The 14,850-nt window shown below is 36.1% G+C and overlaps 1 protein-coding gene across 4 annotated transcripts in view; it reads right to left on the bottom strand.

The window, feature by feature from the left end:
• SCYL2 (SCY1 like pseudokinase 2) overlaps positions 1 to 14,850 on the bottom strand; it is a 69,076-nt gene that overhangs the window by 38,286 nt on the left and 15,940 nt on the right. For 3 of the 4 annotated variants that reach the window (XM_014780283.2, XM_004418010.3, XM_087449054.1), the window contains one exon: positions 6,058 to 6,215. The exons of the other annotated variant lie outside the window; for it this stretch is intronic. In XM_014780283.2, coding sequence (XP_014635769.1) covers positions 6,058 to 6,215 — 158 coding nt within the window. The remainder of the gene's footprint in view (positions 1 to 6,057; positions 6,216 to 14,850) is intronic. 4 annotated transcript variants of the gene reach the window in all.

Here is a 14,850-nt window from a genome sequence, read left to right on the forward strand (position 1 = left end):
GATAAATAGGCAGACAAAATCAGAAAATTGCAACTCTCTATCAGAGCAGATTAGAAAACACTTAATTATAACTCTAAAGATAACGGGAAGGAAAACAGCGAAAATAAATACTATTACTTCATTTTAACCACAAATTCACAACACATCTTGGAATAAGTTGTGACAACAACAACTCAGAAGGGGAAGAGGAAAGAAAGGGATGAAACCTGCTTAGACTAAAGGAACAAGAGGCTACCAGGGAATAGACTATCTCATCTATGAGATGTTTTACAGAAACTGCACAGTAACTGCTAAACAAAAAATCATAACAAAGACACAAATGATAAATAAAGATAAAACTGTAAAAACCATCATAGAGAGCCACCAAACTGAATTAGCAGTCCAAAACACACAGAATGAGAAACAAGGGAAATACATAAGAACTGAAAAACAAGAGATAAAATGGCAGCATTAAGCCCTCATATATCAATAATCACTCTAAATGTAAATGGATTGAACTCCCCAATCAAAAGACACAGAGTGGCTGGATGGATTAAAAAACAAGACCCAACAATTTGGTGCCTCCAGGAAACCCATCTCAGCTCTAAAGGCAAACACAGGCTTAGAGTGAAGGGATGGAAGACGATATTCCAAGCTAATGGTAAACAAAAGAAAGCAGGTGTTCCCATACTTATATCAGACAAAGTAGACTTCAAGATAAAAAATGTAACAAGAGACAAAGAGGGGCAATATATAATGATAAAAGGAACACTCCACCAAGAAGACATATCACTTATAAATATATACGCATCCAACACAGGAGCACCAAAGTACATACAGCAACTATTAACAAACCTAAAAGGAGATATCAACGACAACACAATAATAGTAGGGGACTGTAACACCCCACTTACATCAATGGATAGATCATCCAGACAGAAAGTCAATAAGGAAATAGCGTACTTAAACGAAAAATCAGACCAGATGGACTTAGATATATATAGACCACTCTATCCAAAAACAGCAGATTACACATTCTTCTCAAGCACACATGGAACATTCTCAAGCATAGACCATATGTTGGGAAACAAGGCAAATCTCTATAAACTTAAGAAGACTGAAATAATAACAAGCATCTTTTCTGACCATAATGCTATGAAACTAGAAATCAACTACAAGAAAAAAGCTGGGAAAGTGACAAAGATGTGGAGACTAAACAACATGCTACTGAACAACCAATGGATCATTGAGGAAATTAAAGGAGAAATCAAAGAATATCTGGCAACAAATGAAAATGAAAACACACCATACAACTCATATGGGATGCAGCAAAAGCGGTCCTGAGAGGGAAATTCATGGCAATACAAGCCCACCTTAACAAACAAGAAAAATCACAAATAAGCAATCTCAAACTACACCAAACAGAATTATAAAAAGAAGGACAAACAAAGCCCAAAGTCAACAGAAGGAGGGAAATAATAAAAATGACAGCAGAAATAAATGAAACTGAAACCAAAAAAAAACAGTAGAAAGGATTAATGAAACTAAGAGCTGGTTCTTTGAGAAGATAAACAAAATCGACAATCCCTTAGCCAGACTCACCAAGAAAAAAAGAGAGAAGGCTAAATGAATAAAATTAGAAATGAAAGAGGAGAAATCACAATGGATACCACAGAAATAAAAAGGATTATAAGAGAATACTATGAAAAACTATATGCCAACAATTTGGACAATCTAGAAGACATGGATAAATTCTTGGACTCACACAACTTACCAAAACTGAATCAAGAAGAAATAGAGAATCTGAATAGACCAACAACAAGTAAAGAGATTGAAATAGTAATAAAAAACCTCCCAAAAAATAAAAGTCCAGGGACTAGATAGCTTCTCTGGAGAATTTTACCAAACATTGAAAGAAGATTGAACACCTATCCTTCTCAAACTATTCCAAAAAAGAGAGGAAGACAGAACACTTCCCAACACATTCTACGAGGCCAACATCACTCTGATACCAAAGCCAGACAAGGACAATACAAAGAAGGAAAATTACAGGCCAATATCACTGATGAACATCAATGCAAAAATCATCAATAAAACATTGGCAAACCAAATACAGCAATACATTAGAAAGATCATACACCATGATCAAGTGGGATTTATACCAGGGACATAGGGATGGTTCAACATCTGCAAACCAATCAGTGTGATATACTACATTAACAAAATGAGGAATAAAAACCACATGATCATCTCAATAGATGCAGAGAAAGCATTTCACAAGATCCAACATCCATTTATGATAAAAACTCTCAACAAAATGGGTATAGAAGGAAAGTACCTCAACATAATAAAGGCATATATGACTAACCCACAGCCAACATCATACTCAACAGGGCAAAACTGAAAGCTCCGAGAACAGGAGCAAGACAAGGGTGCCCACTCTCACCACTCTTATTCAACATAGTACTGGAGGTTCTGGCCAGAGCAATTAGGCAAGAAAAAGGAATAAAAGGAATCCAAACAGGCAATGAAGAAGTGAAACTCTCGCTGTTTGCAGACGACATGATTTTATATATAGAAAACCCTAAAGAATCCATCAGAAAACTATCAGAAATAATCAATAACTATAGCAAAGTTGCAGAGTACAAAATCAACTTAACAAAAATCTGTTGCATTTCTATACTCTAATAATGAAAAAACAGAAAAAGAACTCAAGAATACAATCTCATTTACAGTTGCAACAAAAAGAATAAAATATCTAGGAACAAATTTAACCAAGGAGGTGAAAGATGTATACAATGAAAACTATAAGACATTAGTGAAAGAAATCAATGATGACATAAAGAAATGGAAAGATACCCCATGCAGATGGATTGGAAGAATAAACATAGTTAAAATGTCCATACTACCTAAAGCAATCTACAGACTCAATATAATCCCAATCAGAATCCCAATGACATTTTTCACAGAAATAGAACAAAGCATCCTAAAATTCATATGGGGCAACAAAGAGCCTGAACAGCTAAAGCAATCCTAAGAAAAAAGAACAAAGCTGGAGGCATCATGATCCCTGACTTCAAAATATACTACAAACCGGTAATAATCAAAACAGCATGGTATTGATACAAAAACAGACATACAGATCAATGGAACAAAACTGAAAGTCCAGAAATAAAACCACACATATATGGACAGCTAATCTTCAACAAAGGAGCTAAGAACATAAAATGGTGAAAGGAAAGTCTCTTCAATAAATGGTACTGGGAAAACTGGACAGCCACATGCAAAAGAATGAAAGTAGACCACTATCTTTTGGCATACACAAAAATTAACTCAAAATGGATCAAAGTCTTGAAGGTAAGACCTGAAACTATAAAACTCCTAGAAGAAAATATAGGCAGAACATTCTTTGACATCTGTCTTAGAGGGGTCTCTTCAAACTCTGTGTCTAATCCAACAAGGGAAACAAAACAAAAAATAAACAAGTGGGACTTCATCAGACTAAAGAGCTTCTGCAAGGTAAAGGAAACCAGGATCAAAATGAAAAGACAACCCACCAGCTGGGAGTGATATTTTGCAAATCATATATCCGACAAGGGGTTAATCTCCATAATATATAAAAAACTCACACAACTGAACCACAAAAACACAAACAACCTGATCAAAAAATGGGCAGAGAATATGAACTCTAAGCAAGATATACAGATGGCAAATAGGCATGTGAAAAGATGTTCAACATCACTAGTCATTAGAGAAATGCAAATCAAAACTACACTAAGATATCACCTTACACTCGTGAGAATGGCCATAATCAACAAGACAAAAAATAACATATGTTGGAGAGGATGTGGAGAAAAGGGAACCCTCATTCACTGATGCTGGCTATGCAAACTGGTGCAGCCTCTATGGAAAACAGTATGGAGATTCCTCAAAAAATTAAAAATAGAAATACCTTATGATCCAGCTATCCCACTTGTGGGTATTTATCCAAAGAACTTGAAATCAACCATCCAAAGAGGCTGATGCACCCCTATGTTCATTGCAGCATTATTCACTACAGCCAATAAGTGGAAGCAAACCAAGTGTCCATCGACAGATGGTTGGCTAAAGATGTGGTATATATATACAATGGAATACCACTCAGCCATCAAAAAAGACAAAATCGTCCCATTTGCAACAACATGGTCAGACCTGGAGGGTATTATGTAAGTGAAACAAGCCAGACAGAGAAAGACAAACACTGTATGACCTCTCTCATATGTGGAATATAAACTAACACACGGACAGAGAGAACACTTTGGTGGTTACCAGGGTGGGCACAAGGGGTGAAGGGGCGCATTTACATGGTGACTGACAAATAATAATGTACAACTGGAATCTCACAATGTTATAAACTATTATGACATCAATAAAAAAATTTTGTAATAAAAAATAAAAAACTGGAAGTTACTTCTTCCTTCCCTAAAGTGTTCCTATTTCTATCAATGCTATTGCAATTTTTACAACCTAACAATGAAGATGCCTTAAAGTAATCTTTGAACTGTCTGTCTTCATGATTGCCAATAAATCCCTAGTTCTATTATATTTAAATCACTATAAAATAAGCTGTAGAGACAGAGAAAACATCGGTCCTTCTCCCCTCAAGAGACTTAAAATGTAATGATGAAATATAACATATGTTGATACAAGTTAAAATAACAAAGATGGGTAGGATTCTGATAGGTGACACTACAGACACTGATAGAAAACACCCCAGAGGAAATAGCACAAACAAATATGGATGGAGTCAGGAAAGCACAAGACAAGAGTTGCAAACAAAACTTATTCCAATTTGGGAGAGAGGGTACACAACAGCATGTGTTATATAAGAGACAACAACTATAGTCTTCTTCTGGGTATATTCACGAAAAGAAGGGCAATAAAAATATTATTATGATAAGAGACATACGAGCATATTTCTGGGTAGGCACAGCATGGTACAGTGAAGAAAAAAAGACCACAGGCTCAGGAATCAGGGTGCCATAACTATGTGGCTTAAGCAATGTCTCTGATCCTCAGTTCTTCAGTATAATTGTGAAAATTAAATGAGTAAACAAATGTAAAGCATTTAGTACAGTTTTTCACACGGTAAACATTAGGTTTTTTTCTTTTAGGTTGAAAGAAAGGATCTTGTAGCCTTTAGGGAAGGAGGTAAGTGACAGTGAGTTATTGAAGATTCCAAAGTAAGAATTATGCAGAAATCCAATATACAAAATAGATAAAAGCAAAACTGTCCTGGTTGAAGGGAGATGGGAAGCCTGGAATCCTGCCACCTCTGTTCCTCCACCTGCCTGCACCTCCCTTATCCTTAAAATCCTAGGGTCCACAGAACACAACTGGCAAACCATTTGATTAAGATCTTCTGAATTAAGAGAGGGGAATACAGTCTACTAAGTAAGAAGGAAGAAAGGAATAAATTAGGGGTTATGAGTAATGTGGAAGAAGATTTACATAGCTAGGGTATCTAAAAGAACAGTTAAAGCACCACAGGCTTGAAGATCCAGTTAAGATTACACAACGTAAATTTCATTTTATTGTAATTCTTAGCTAAGTCCCAAACTCACCCTTGAGAAAAATAGATGGTAGAATGACTGAGGGCTATAGACTGACATGCTAGGCATAGTAGGTTAAATGTCTAGAACAGTATCTGAAACACACATAAAAATAGCCCCCAAATATTGAATCAGTGAAAAGGGGACAAAAAATTCTAGCAAATTAACAAGGACAGCTACTTTCAGGCAGAGACTGTATTCTATACTTCTCTTGCATCTTCCATTTTGACTATGGTAGTGCTGAGCATAGAACAAGCAAATAGAGACTCACAGCAAATAGGAAGAAAACTTTTATTAATATTTCAAAAAGAGACATATATAGAGAATATGCAAATAAAGCTTAGGGAATAACTAATCCATAAGAACTCAACATTAAGTTTATAAGAACTTCTCAGTGACAATATACTATATAGACAGATTTCAAATATAAAGTTACTTTTAACGATTTGTTCAAGAGTTTCTTATGTAAGTTTTTATAGAAATTTACCTGGATTCTTCTAAAGGATGTTGGACAGTAAGAAGTCGAGGGTGTCGTAGTCGAGTTAACTGTTGGACTCCTCGTTTTAGAGAATCGATGATTTGATCCTTTTCAAATTTTTGATATTTGTCAATCAGCTTTTTATCAAAGACAAAAACAGCCACTTCCTAATAAAAGAATTGTCAAGTAATTTTAATCAAGAATATATAAAACTAATAAAATTTTGAGTGTCACCACAGTTTACAAATAGAAATAACTAAAAACTAATGCCACGGAAATTTTAGCACTATTGTAATACTTCTCTGATATCAAAAAAAGTTGGTTTCTTCATGATTAGTGAATCTAAATTCAGCCATGCATCGCTTAACAACAGGGATATGTTCTGAGAAATGCGTCCTTAGGTGATTTTGTCATTGCACGAACATCATAGAACATACTTACAGAAATCTAGACTGTATAGCATACTCATACACCTAGGCTACGTGGCATGGGATAACCATCGTATATGCAGTCCATCGTTGATGGAAACATTATGCAGCACATGACTGTATTTTTAAAGGTATGAGACCCAAAATCCTCATCTAAGGAGAACACAGGAAAATCTCCGTCTTTGAACTCTGGTGTTAGAGGTACACATAAACTGTGTATAATGTGTTGTCCTCTGGGTTGTAATCTCTTATTTAACCAGAATTCAAATAAAAGTTAAAATGTTTAAAAATTCAAAATGCTCTTCATCATGGTAACCCCAGAGTATAATACAACACCTTGAAATGCTTTTTGAAAGAAACGTTGTATATGTCAGAGTGCTTGTTTATAGAAAAACCCAATTTGTAAGCATCTTTTACAAACAAATAACCTATACTCTCTCCTTCCACCCTAACCCCATCTTGTTATGGGTAGTAACTGGGAATAGTTACCAGTATAAGAAGCTGCTCCCTGATTGCTCTCTTTGACATCCTTCACAGCTTAGTTTTCACTATTGAAAGCACACATCCTCCTTTACTATCTTCTTCCTTTCATTCTTTCTCACTCACTCAAGGGAAAATAGTTCCTATTCCATTATCCAATCTTAACAAACCACTCAAAAAATAGCTATATTAATAGCTGATGTATTACCAATTCGTAATACATCAGTGATGTTAGATCTTCATCATAAATGCCAAGAACACTGATAAAACCAGAAGCAAAAGTTAGCAAAGAATCAATGCTAGCCTTCCAAAATTCTTCAAAAGATTCTGAATGACCCTTTCAGAATTTCTATAAAAGTCTCTTTCAAAAGTCTCTAATTAAACCTATTGGGGCTGGCCCCGTGGCTTAGCAGTTAAGTGCGAGCGCTTCACTACTGGCGGCCCAGGTTCGGATCCCGGGCACGCACCGATGCACCGTTTCTCCGGCCATGCTGAGGCAGCGTCCCACATACAGCAACTAGAAAGATGCGCAACTATGACATGCAACTACCTACTGGGGCTTTGGAGAAAAAAAGGAGGATTGGCAATAGATGTTAGCTCAGAGCCAGTCTTTTTCAGCAAAAAGAGGAGGATTGGCATGGATGTTAGCTCAGGTCTGATCTTCCTCACAAAAAATAAATAAATAAAAATAAAAGACAATTCTTTAAAAAAACCTATTACTACTCAACTATCAATATCCAAGACAGTATCTTTTCATTTTATTTCTTCTCTTCTAATTATTTTTGCTAAATCATGGTTACTCTTTTCACAAGTTAGCCTGGCAACCTAATCAACTAAAAGAGATTCACTGCAGAATTCCAAACCAACAAATTTCTAAAACACAACTTGTTTTAAGTTGGAGGCTCCTTATATGTATATAAATGAGTTAAGGATTTTAGAGGATTGACTCTCTGACAATGATAACATAAAGGGACTGTTTAGTAACTCAATCTGAATATTCCCTAAGCATATGTGACTCAATCTGAATATTCCCTAAGCATATGTGTATTTATTAGAAATTATTCCATTCCTCACAGCAACCTTACAAGACAAGTTATTTTCCTCACTTCACAGAAGAGAACATTGTGGAAAAGATAAATGTATAATCCAAGATCTCACAATTGGTAAGATGAAGAATCAAGATTCAAACCCAGTCAGTCTAGCTCTAGGGACCACATTCTTAACCAATACACCATTTTGTCTCCCCAGGAATAACACAGGGCCAATAAATATGGAACACCCCGGTAAAACATATGCCTTCAGGAAAACAATCCTTTGAGTGAGAGCTTTAAATAGCACTCATATGTAAATACACAATCACGGCTTTTTTGATCATTATGAGACACAGGACAAACGGGAGCTAAGAGCATTATGTAAGAGCATTATGTAATATTAATGTGAACTAAAAACAAATGACCTAGAAGTTCAAGTTCCTATTCGCACTATTCGTGCACACAATCTTATTTTAGTAAGTGTTCCACTATAACACATTTTATAAATGCATCTACTTTAAATGTGTTTATTTTTTCAAGATGTTTTAAGTCTAAAAAAAGATCACATGAAATGGCTCTTGAGCTCTTGCAGTTTCACCACTCTTAAGGAGGAACACTACAGTTCACAAAGAAAAAGAAACAACATAAAATTCTCTCTCTCGGGGCCGGCCCAGTGGCATAGTGGTTAAGTTTGTGCACTCCGCTTTGGCGGGCTGCAGTTTGCTGGTTCAAACCCAGGTGAAGATCTACACACCGTTCATCAAGCCACGCTGTGGCGGCGTGCCATATGCAAAATAGAGAAAGACTGGCACCAATGTTAGCTCAGGGACAATCTTCCTCAAGCAAAAAGAGGAAGATGGGCATCAGATGTTAGCTCAGAGCGAATCTTTCCCACCAAAAAAAAATACTTCTCTCTCTCAGGCATTTATTCATTGTTTTAGGTCAAAGATGAAAGATTCCCACGTAGGTCAGAATAGGTTATCCACTATCTTAAAAATATTTTCCCTTTGTTCCAATCAGTTATTTAAAATTAACCAATGTCAACACAGTTGTGACTAATTAACTAACCCATTAGGCCTCATACTGACTTCCTAAGAGAAAACTCTCAGCCTGTACCTCAAAATCTTTCATCAGAATAGACTATCCTCTAATTTCTAATTTGTGTTTTCCTTCTACTACTTCACTATACTACTCACTCTGCTAACACATATCATTTGTGTAAAAATTCTGTTACCTTACATGTAATACAAAACTTCTTGAAGAAATCATGCCTTAAGTGTCTCTATATCTACCACAGGATCTACACCTAGAAGACACGCAGAGATGTTTATTGCCCACCGGTGGTCAATAAAGATAAGCAGTTACCAGAAGCTCTTCATTATCTTGAATTAAAATCTTCTTCAACTTTTCATCACGAAAATTTTCAAATATACAGAAAAGATGAGGTAGGGCAATCACCCAATATATCTTCCACTTAAGATTCAACAACTGTTAACTCTAATTATAATTTGAGGCTCTTTTTTATACAAAAATTATTAAAACAAAACGTAAGCAATATTTGGCACTCATTTATTCACTTCATATTCTTTAAAACACACTGTCAAAGAAAATTACCCACTAACAAGTATTTGTTCTCGACAGACTATCTGTAAACAAAGAAGGCTATGAAATAAATTATCAATTCTAAAAACTAATATTTGTCAAAATGGAGGCTGTACCTTTTGATATAGATCTAATTTATAATTTTTGAAAGCTACTTTGCTTATTACAAAGTTGAACTCTTGCTGAAAACAAGATAGTTTAAGTTAATGTATGCCAATTGTCTAGGATTCCCTAATAGCAATCATGACCTCCACTGACCTATTCCTCAGAGCCAATAGAGATGGTTTTTGAAACACCGACGTTCCCTGTGATCTCCATTTTACGGAACTTCCATGACTGGCCAGCGGTGACTGCCAAGCATCATACTCTTCATTTTTCATGTGATTTTGGGACAATATTCCTTTCTCAAAACAATAAAACAAAATCTAAATTTTTATTTAGATTAAGTTAAAAATAAGTTGATTTTTAGAGCCGGCCTGGCAGCGTAGCAGTTAAGTTTGCGCGTTCCGCTTCCACGGCCCAGGGTTTGCCAGTTTAGATCCTGGCCCTATGCACCACTCATGGTGCCATGCTGAGGCGGCCTCCCACATAAAGCAACTAGAAGGACAACTATGACAAACAACTTTCTGCTAGGGTTTTGGGGAGGAAAAAAGGAAAAAATGGAGGAAGACAGGCAACAGATGTTAGCTCAGGGCCACTCTTTCAAGAAAAAAAAAAAAGTTGATTTTTGAGAAGACAGAGAGATTTTTTGTGTGTGTGTGTGAGGCAGATTAGCCCTGAACTAACATCCTATGCCAATCCTCCTCTTTTTGCTGAGAAAGATTGGCCCCAGGCTAACATCTGTGCCTGTCTTCCTCTCCTTTATATGGGACACCGCCCCGACATGGCTTGACAAGCAGTGCATCTGTCCACAACCGGGATCTGAACCCGCGAACCCCGGGCCGCCTAAGCAGAGCGTGCTCACTTAACTGCTACACCACCAGGCCAGCCCCTATGATCATTTTTGATCTAAGCAACTTGACTTGCACATTCAGCTTTGCAAAATTGTTTCCTTTATTTTAAAACTTTTAATTTATTATACTTTAACTATTTATAATGATTTAATTATGCCTTTGTCTATGCAATATTAGCAAGCCTAATCCATGAATACTGGCATCTAGATAACATAACGCAGGTTTTGCCTTAAGGAAGGGACTATGTCCAAGCCTACATTTGGTAGAGTGGATAAAACATGAACAACAGTTAAATACTTATTATGTGATTTTTTAAATCAATCAATCTTCATTCTCACAGAAATAGTCATTTTACTGGCGTTGTTATGAAGCTTATAAAGCCGTCAGGCAAAAGAAACAGGCCAATAAAAATGACTTTTAAGCCAAAATAAGACTGAAGCTGCCCTACTTTAAAGAAAAAAAAGTCTATTCCAAACCTGGTTAAAAGATCATAATAAATGTGGGACACTAGAAGACTACTAATAAATGTTAAGTTAAATCCATTTTGAAGAGTAGTCACCTGGCAACATACAATCTTGTGTCAACATAAATAGAAATGCTTAATAATAATAAATAAATGCTTTAACAGCCCGAGAACCAGGCAAAAATTTTATATATAGTTAAACATACACAAATACACACATTTTTTAAAACATCTTCCTCCAAAATAAATCCCTTAGCTTGATATAGGAGAGTTGAAAGAAATTTCAAAATGTAGAATTATTCTTCTACTTGAGAGAAAGTGAAAGTTAGGTATACAAGTGGGACAGAAACTATATTTACATAGTGCTTTTATTACAAATTATTTAAACATATTAGCGGCCTTGATAGTTATAATATTCCTATCTAACAGAAAAGGTGATGGTATTTCAATTTTTAAAGGACACATATATACAAAGTAAATATTTCTCACTATATATATATATATATAGCTGAAACTATATATATATATAATTACATATATAGTTTGGCCAAAAAAATTTCCCTTTAATGACTTGTTTAAATAAAGTATAATTTAAGAATTAGAAAAGCTAATGAAATCCAATCAAGGGCATTTGTCTCAGAAATCTCTCTCAAATAAATATTCTTTAAAAAGAAAATAGAAACATGCTTGAAAAGAGTGCCTATGTTTAGAGAACTATTTTAATCCTAAACATTCTTCTCTGTAGAAAGACTAAGTCAGTTACAAAGCTGTCACAGAAACTCAGCAGTATAAACTCTATGCCCAACAATTACCTATCAGACATAAAAGTTCAGGAGGTAGGGGAGCGGGGAGTATTTCACTGAATTTTCAAAAATTAAATAGACCCTCCGTTCAGAATGTGTAAAATTAAAAAGACTAACCATAAAAAGGCTTGGCAGGGATGTAGAGAAACTGTAACTGCTGGTCGAAGTGTACATGGGTACAACCACTCTGGAAAAACTGGCACAGAACACACACACACACTATTACCTAGCAATTCCACATCTAGGTAATGTGTCACATCCACCAACGGCACATACAAGATGTTCATAGCTGAACTCTATACATCGATGAAAAGAAAAACTGCTATGTTCAACAACACAGATGTGTCTCAAGAACATGCAATTAAGGAAAAGGAGCCAAACACAAGAGTACATACAATAATTCCATTTAAATAAAGTTCAAAAGCCAGCAAAATTATTCTGAAGTGTCAAAGGACAAGATAGCGGTTACCCCTGGAGAGAACAGGCGTGGGGAGAGGTAATGATTGCGAAGGGACATGAGTCTTAGCAATGTTTTCTTGATCTGGATGTTGCTTACATAGGTATGTTCACTATGAACATTCATCAAGCTGTACACTCATTATTTGTGTACTATTCTGTATTAAGTTCTCTTTCTTTTTTCTTTTTTTCTTTTGCTGAGGAACATTCACCCTGAGCTAACATCTGCTGCCAATCTTCCTCTTTTTTTTTTTTTTTGCTTGAGGAAGATTTGCTCTGAGCTAACATCTGTGCCAGTCTTCCTCTATTTTGTTTGTTTGTTTGTTTGTTTGTTTATTTAGTGAGGAAGATCAGCCCTGAGCTAACATCCATGCCAATCTTCCTCTTTTTGCTGAGGAAAACTGGCCCTGAGCTAACATCTGTGCCAATCTCCCTCCACTTTATGTGGGATGCTGCCTCAGCACGGCCTGACAAGCGGTGTGTTGGTGCACGCCCGGGATCCGAACCCGGGCCACCAGCAGCAGACCGCATGCACTTAACCGCTATGCAATGAGGCCGGCCCCTCTTCCTCTATTTTGTACATGGGTCACCGCCACAGCATGGCTGACAAGTGGTGTACACCTATGCCCAGAATCCAAACCCACAAACTGGGCTGCCAAAGTAGAGCACGCCAAACTTGACCACTAGGCCATGGGGCCGGTCCTGTATAAAGTTCTTAAAAATAAGCTTATATTTAAGGGCCGACCCTGTGGCTTAGCAGTTAAGTGCGTGCGCTCCGCTGCTGGTGGCCCGGGTTCAGATCCCGGGCACGCGCCGACGCACCGCTTCTCCGGCCATGCTGAGGCCACGTCCCACATAGAGCAACTAGAAGGATGTGCAGCTATGACATACAACTATCTTACTAGGGCTTTGGGGGAAAAATAAATAAATAAATAAAATTATAAAAAAAAAAAAAGCTTATATTTTAAAAATTAAATAGATACAATTTTTATTTCTAAAAGTCATCTTGAAATATCTTAGAGAATCTCTACCAAGATTCTAGCAAGAGTAATGGTTAGGAACCAAGAGCTGCTTATAAATGAACACTTACTCAAAAAGGAAACTAAATAGTATGTAAGGCTAAACAGTAGCTTCAAATGCTAATAAGCTATAATTAAAGATCTATCCATTTCAACACGTTTACATGTTGTATTTGGTTAAATTTATCCAAATAATAACTTTTAAAAATCTTAATGGCTTATTTTGTATACAAAACTGGCCTAAGAACTTTATTTAACTGCAAAAAATCAACTGTACACTTGTCCTGAAGAGTCTCGGGAATTCTTAATTTCATTTTCATAAATTATTCACTATGAGGTGTGTCTTCAAGGAATGTCTTTCAAAAGGAATAAGAACAAACAGAAATTGGCTTTTGGACGCATAAAGCCAGAATAATAATTCAGATGTCCAATCAGGTACAAAAGTTACCAGACACACAAGTCAATTTTTATTTACCAATTTTTTCTTGTTTTTTTTTTGTGAGGAAGATCAGCCCTGAGCTAACATACATGTCAATCTTCCTCTTCTTGCGGAGGAAGATTGGCCCTGGGCCAACATCTGTGCCCATCTTCCTCCACTCTACCTGGGACGCCGCCACAGCATGGCCCGACAAGCAGTGCGTCGGTGTGCGCCCGGGATCCAAACCCAGGCCGCCAGCAGCAGAGCACACACACCTAACCGCTACACCATGGGGCCGGCCCCTACCAATTTTTTGTTTATCTTGCTGCATTCCAGGTTTCACCAATATGTACTTTTTTTCATTTATTCTGTAGGTTCTGTTATTACTACTCTTCTCAGAGGCTTTCAAACATTTAGATTAAAAAGTGAAAAGCTATACATTGAAAATTATAAATATAATTCATCTTGTACTAATGTGAACTTGAAAAAACCCTAGGAAAAAATACATATATAACCTTTAAAAGAGTATACAAATCTTGAAAATATTACTTATACAAGGATTCTTTTAACTTGGAAATATTGCTGTATTTTTGTTGCTGTTTTTTTGGACAACGTTATATTACAATACTTTTCTTGAGGATCATGTAAAAAAAAAATGAAATATGTTTGAGGAGAACAAGATGTAAACTTTAAATACAACAGCTTAAATATCATGGTATTTCTTTCACTGTCATGCAGCAGTAGAAAACACTTTTATATTTTTAACTATTAAAACTAGATGAGAATTTCCTAGCCCCAAGTCCCTAACCCAATATTTACCTCAAAGTCAAAGTCAAACTGAAGATCATATATTCTGCTATAAAACATAACTGGAATTAGGTACACTGTATGCTAGATCAAGAAAGGCTGAGAGGGTAAGAAAGATGCCCTCAGTCTCAATGTCCCTTTTTGGGGGAAAAAAAGACTAAGAAGATTATCCTTTTCCATTATTTTTCTCTCTGTTCCTCTAAGATCAATGCTGTCCAAAAGAACTTTCTGTGATGATAGACAGTTCTATATCTGCATTGTCCTATATGGTAATACTAGCCACATGTGACTAATACAACTAAGGAACTGAATTTAATTTTATTTAATTTTAATTAATTGAAA

Source organism: Ceratotherium simum, chromosome 25 (assembly GCF_057802395.1).
Source record: "Ceratotherium simum simum isolate JZ-2026a chromosome 25, ASM5780239v1, whole genome shotgun sequence".
In the NCBI taxonomy this organism is placed as follows: domain Eukaryota; kingdom Metazoa; phylum Chordata; class Mammalia; order Perissodactyla; family Rhinocerotidae; genus Ceratotherium; species Ceratotherium simum.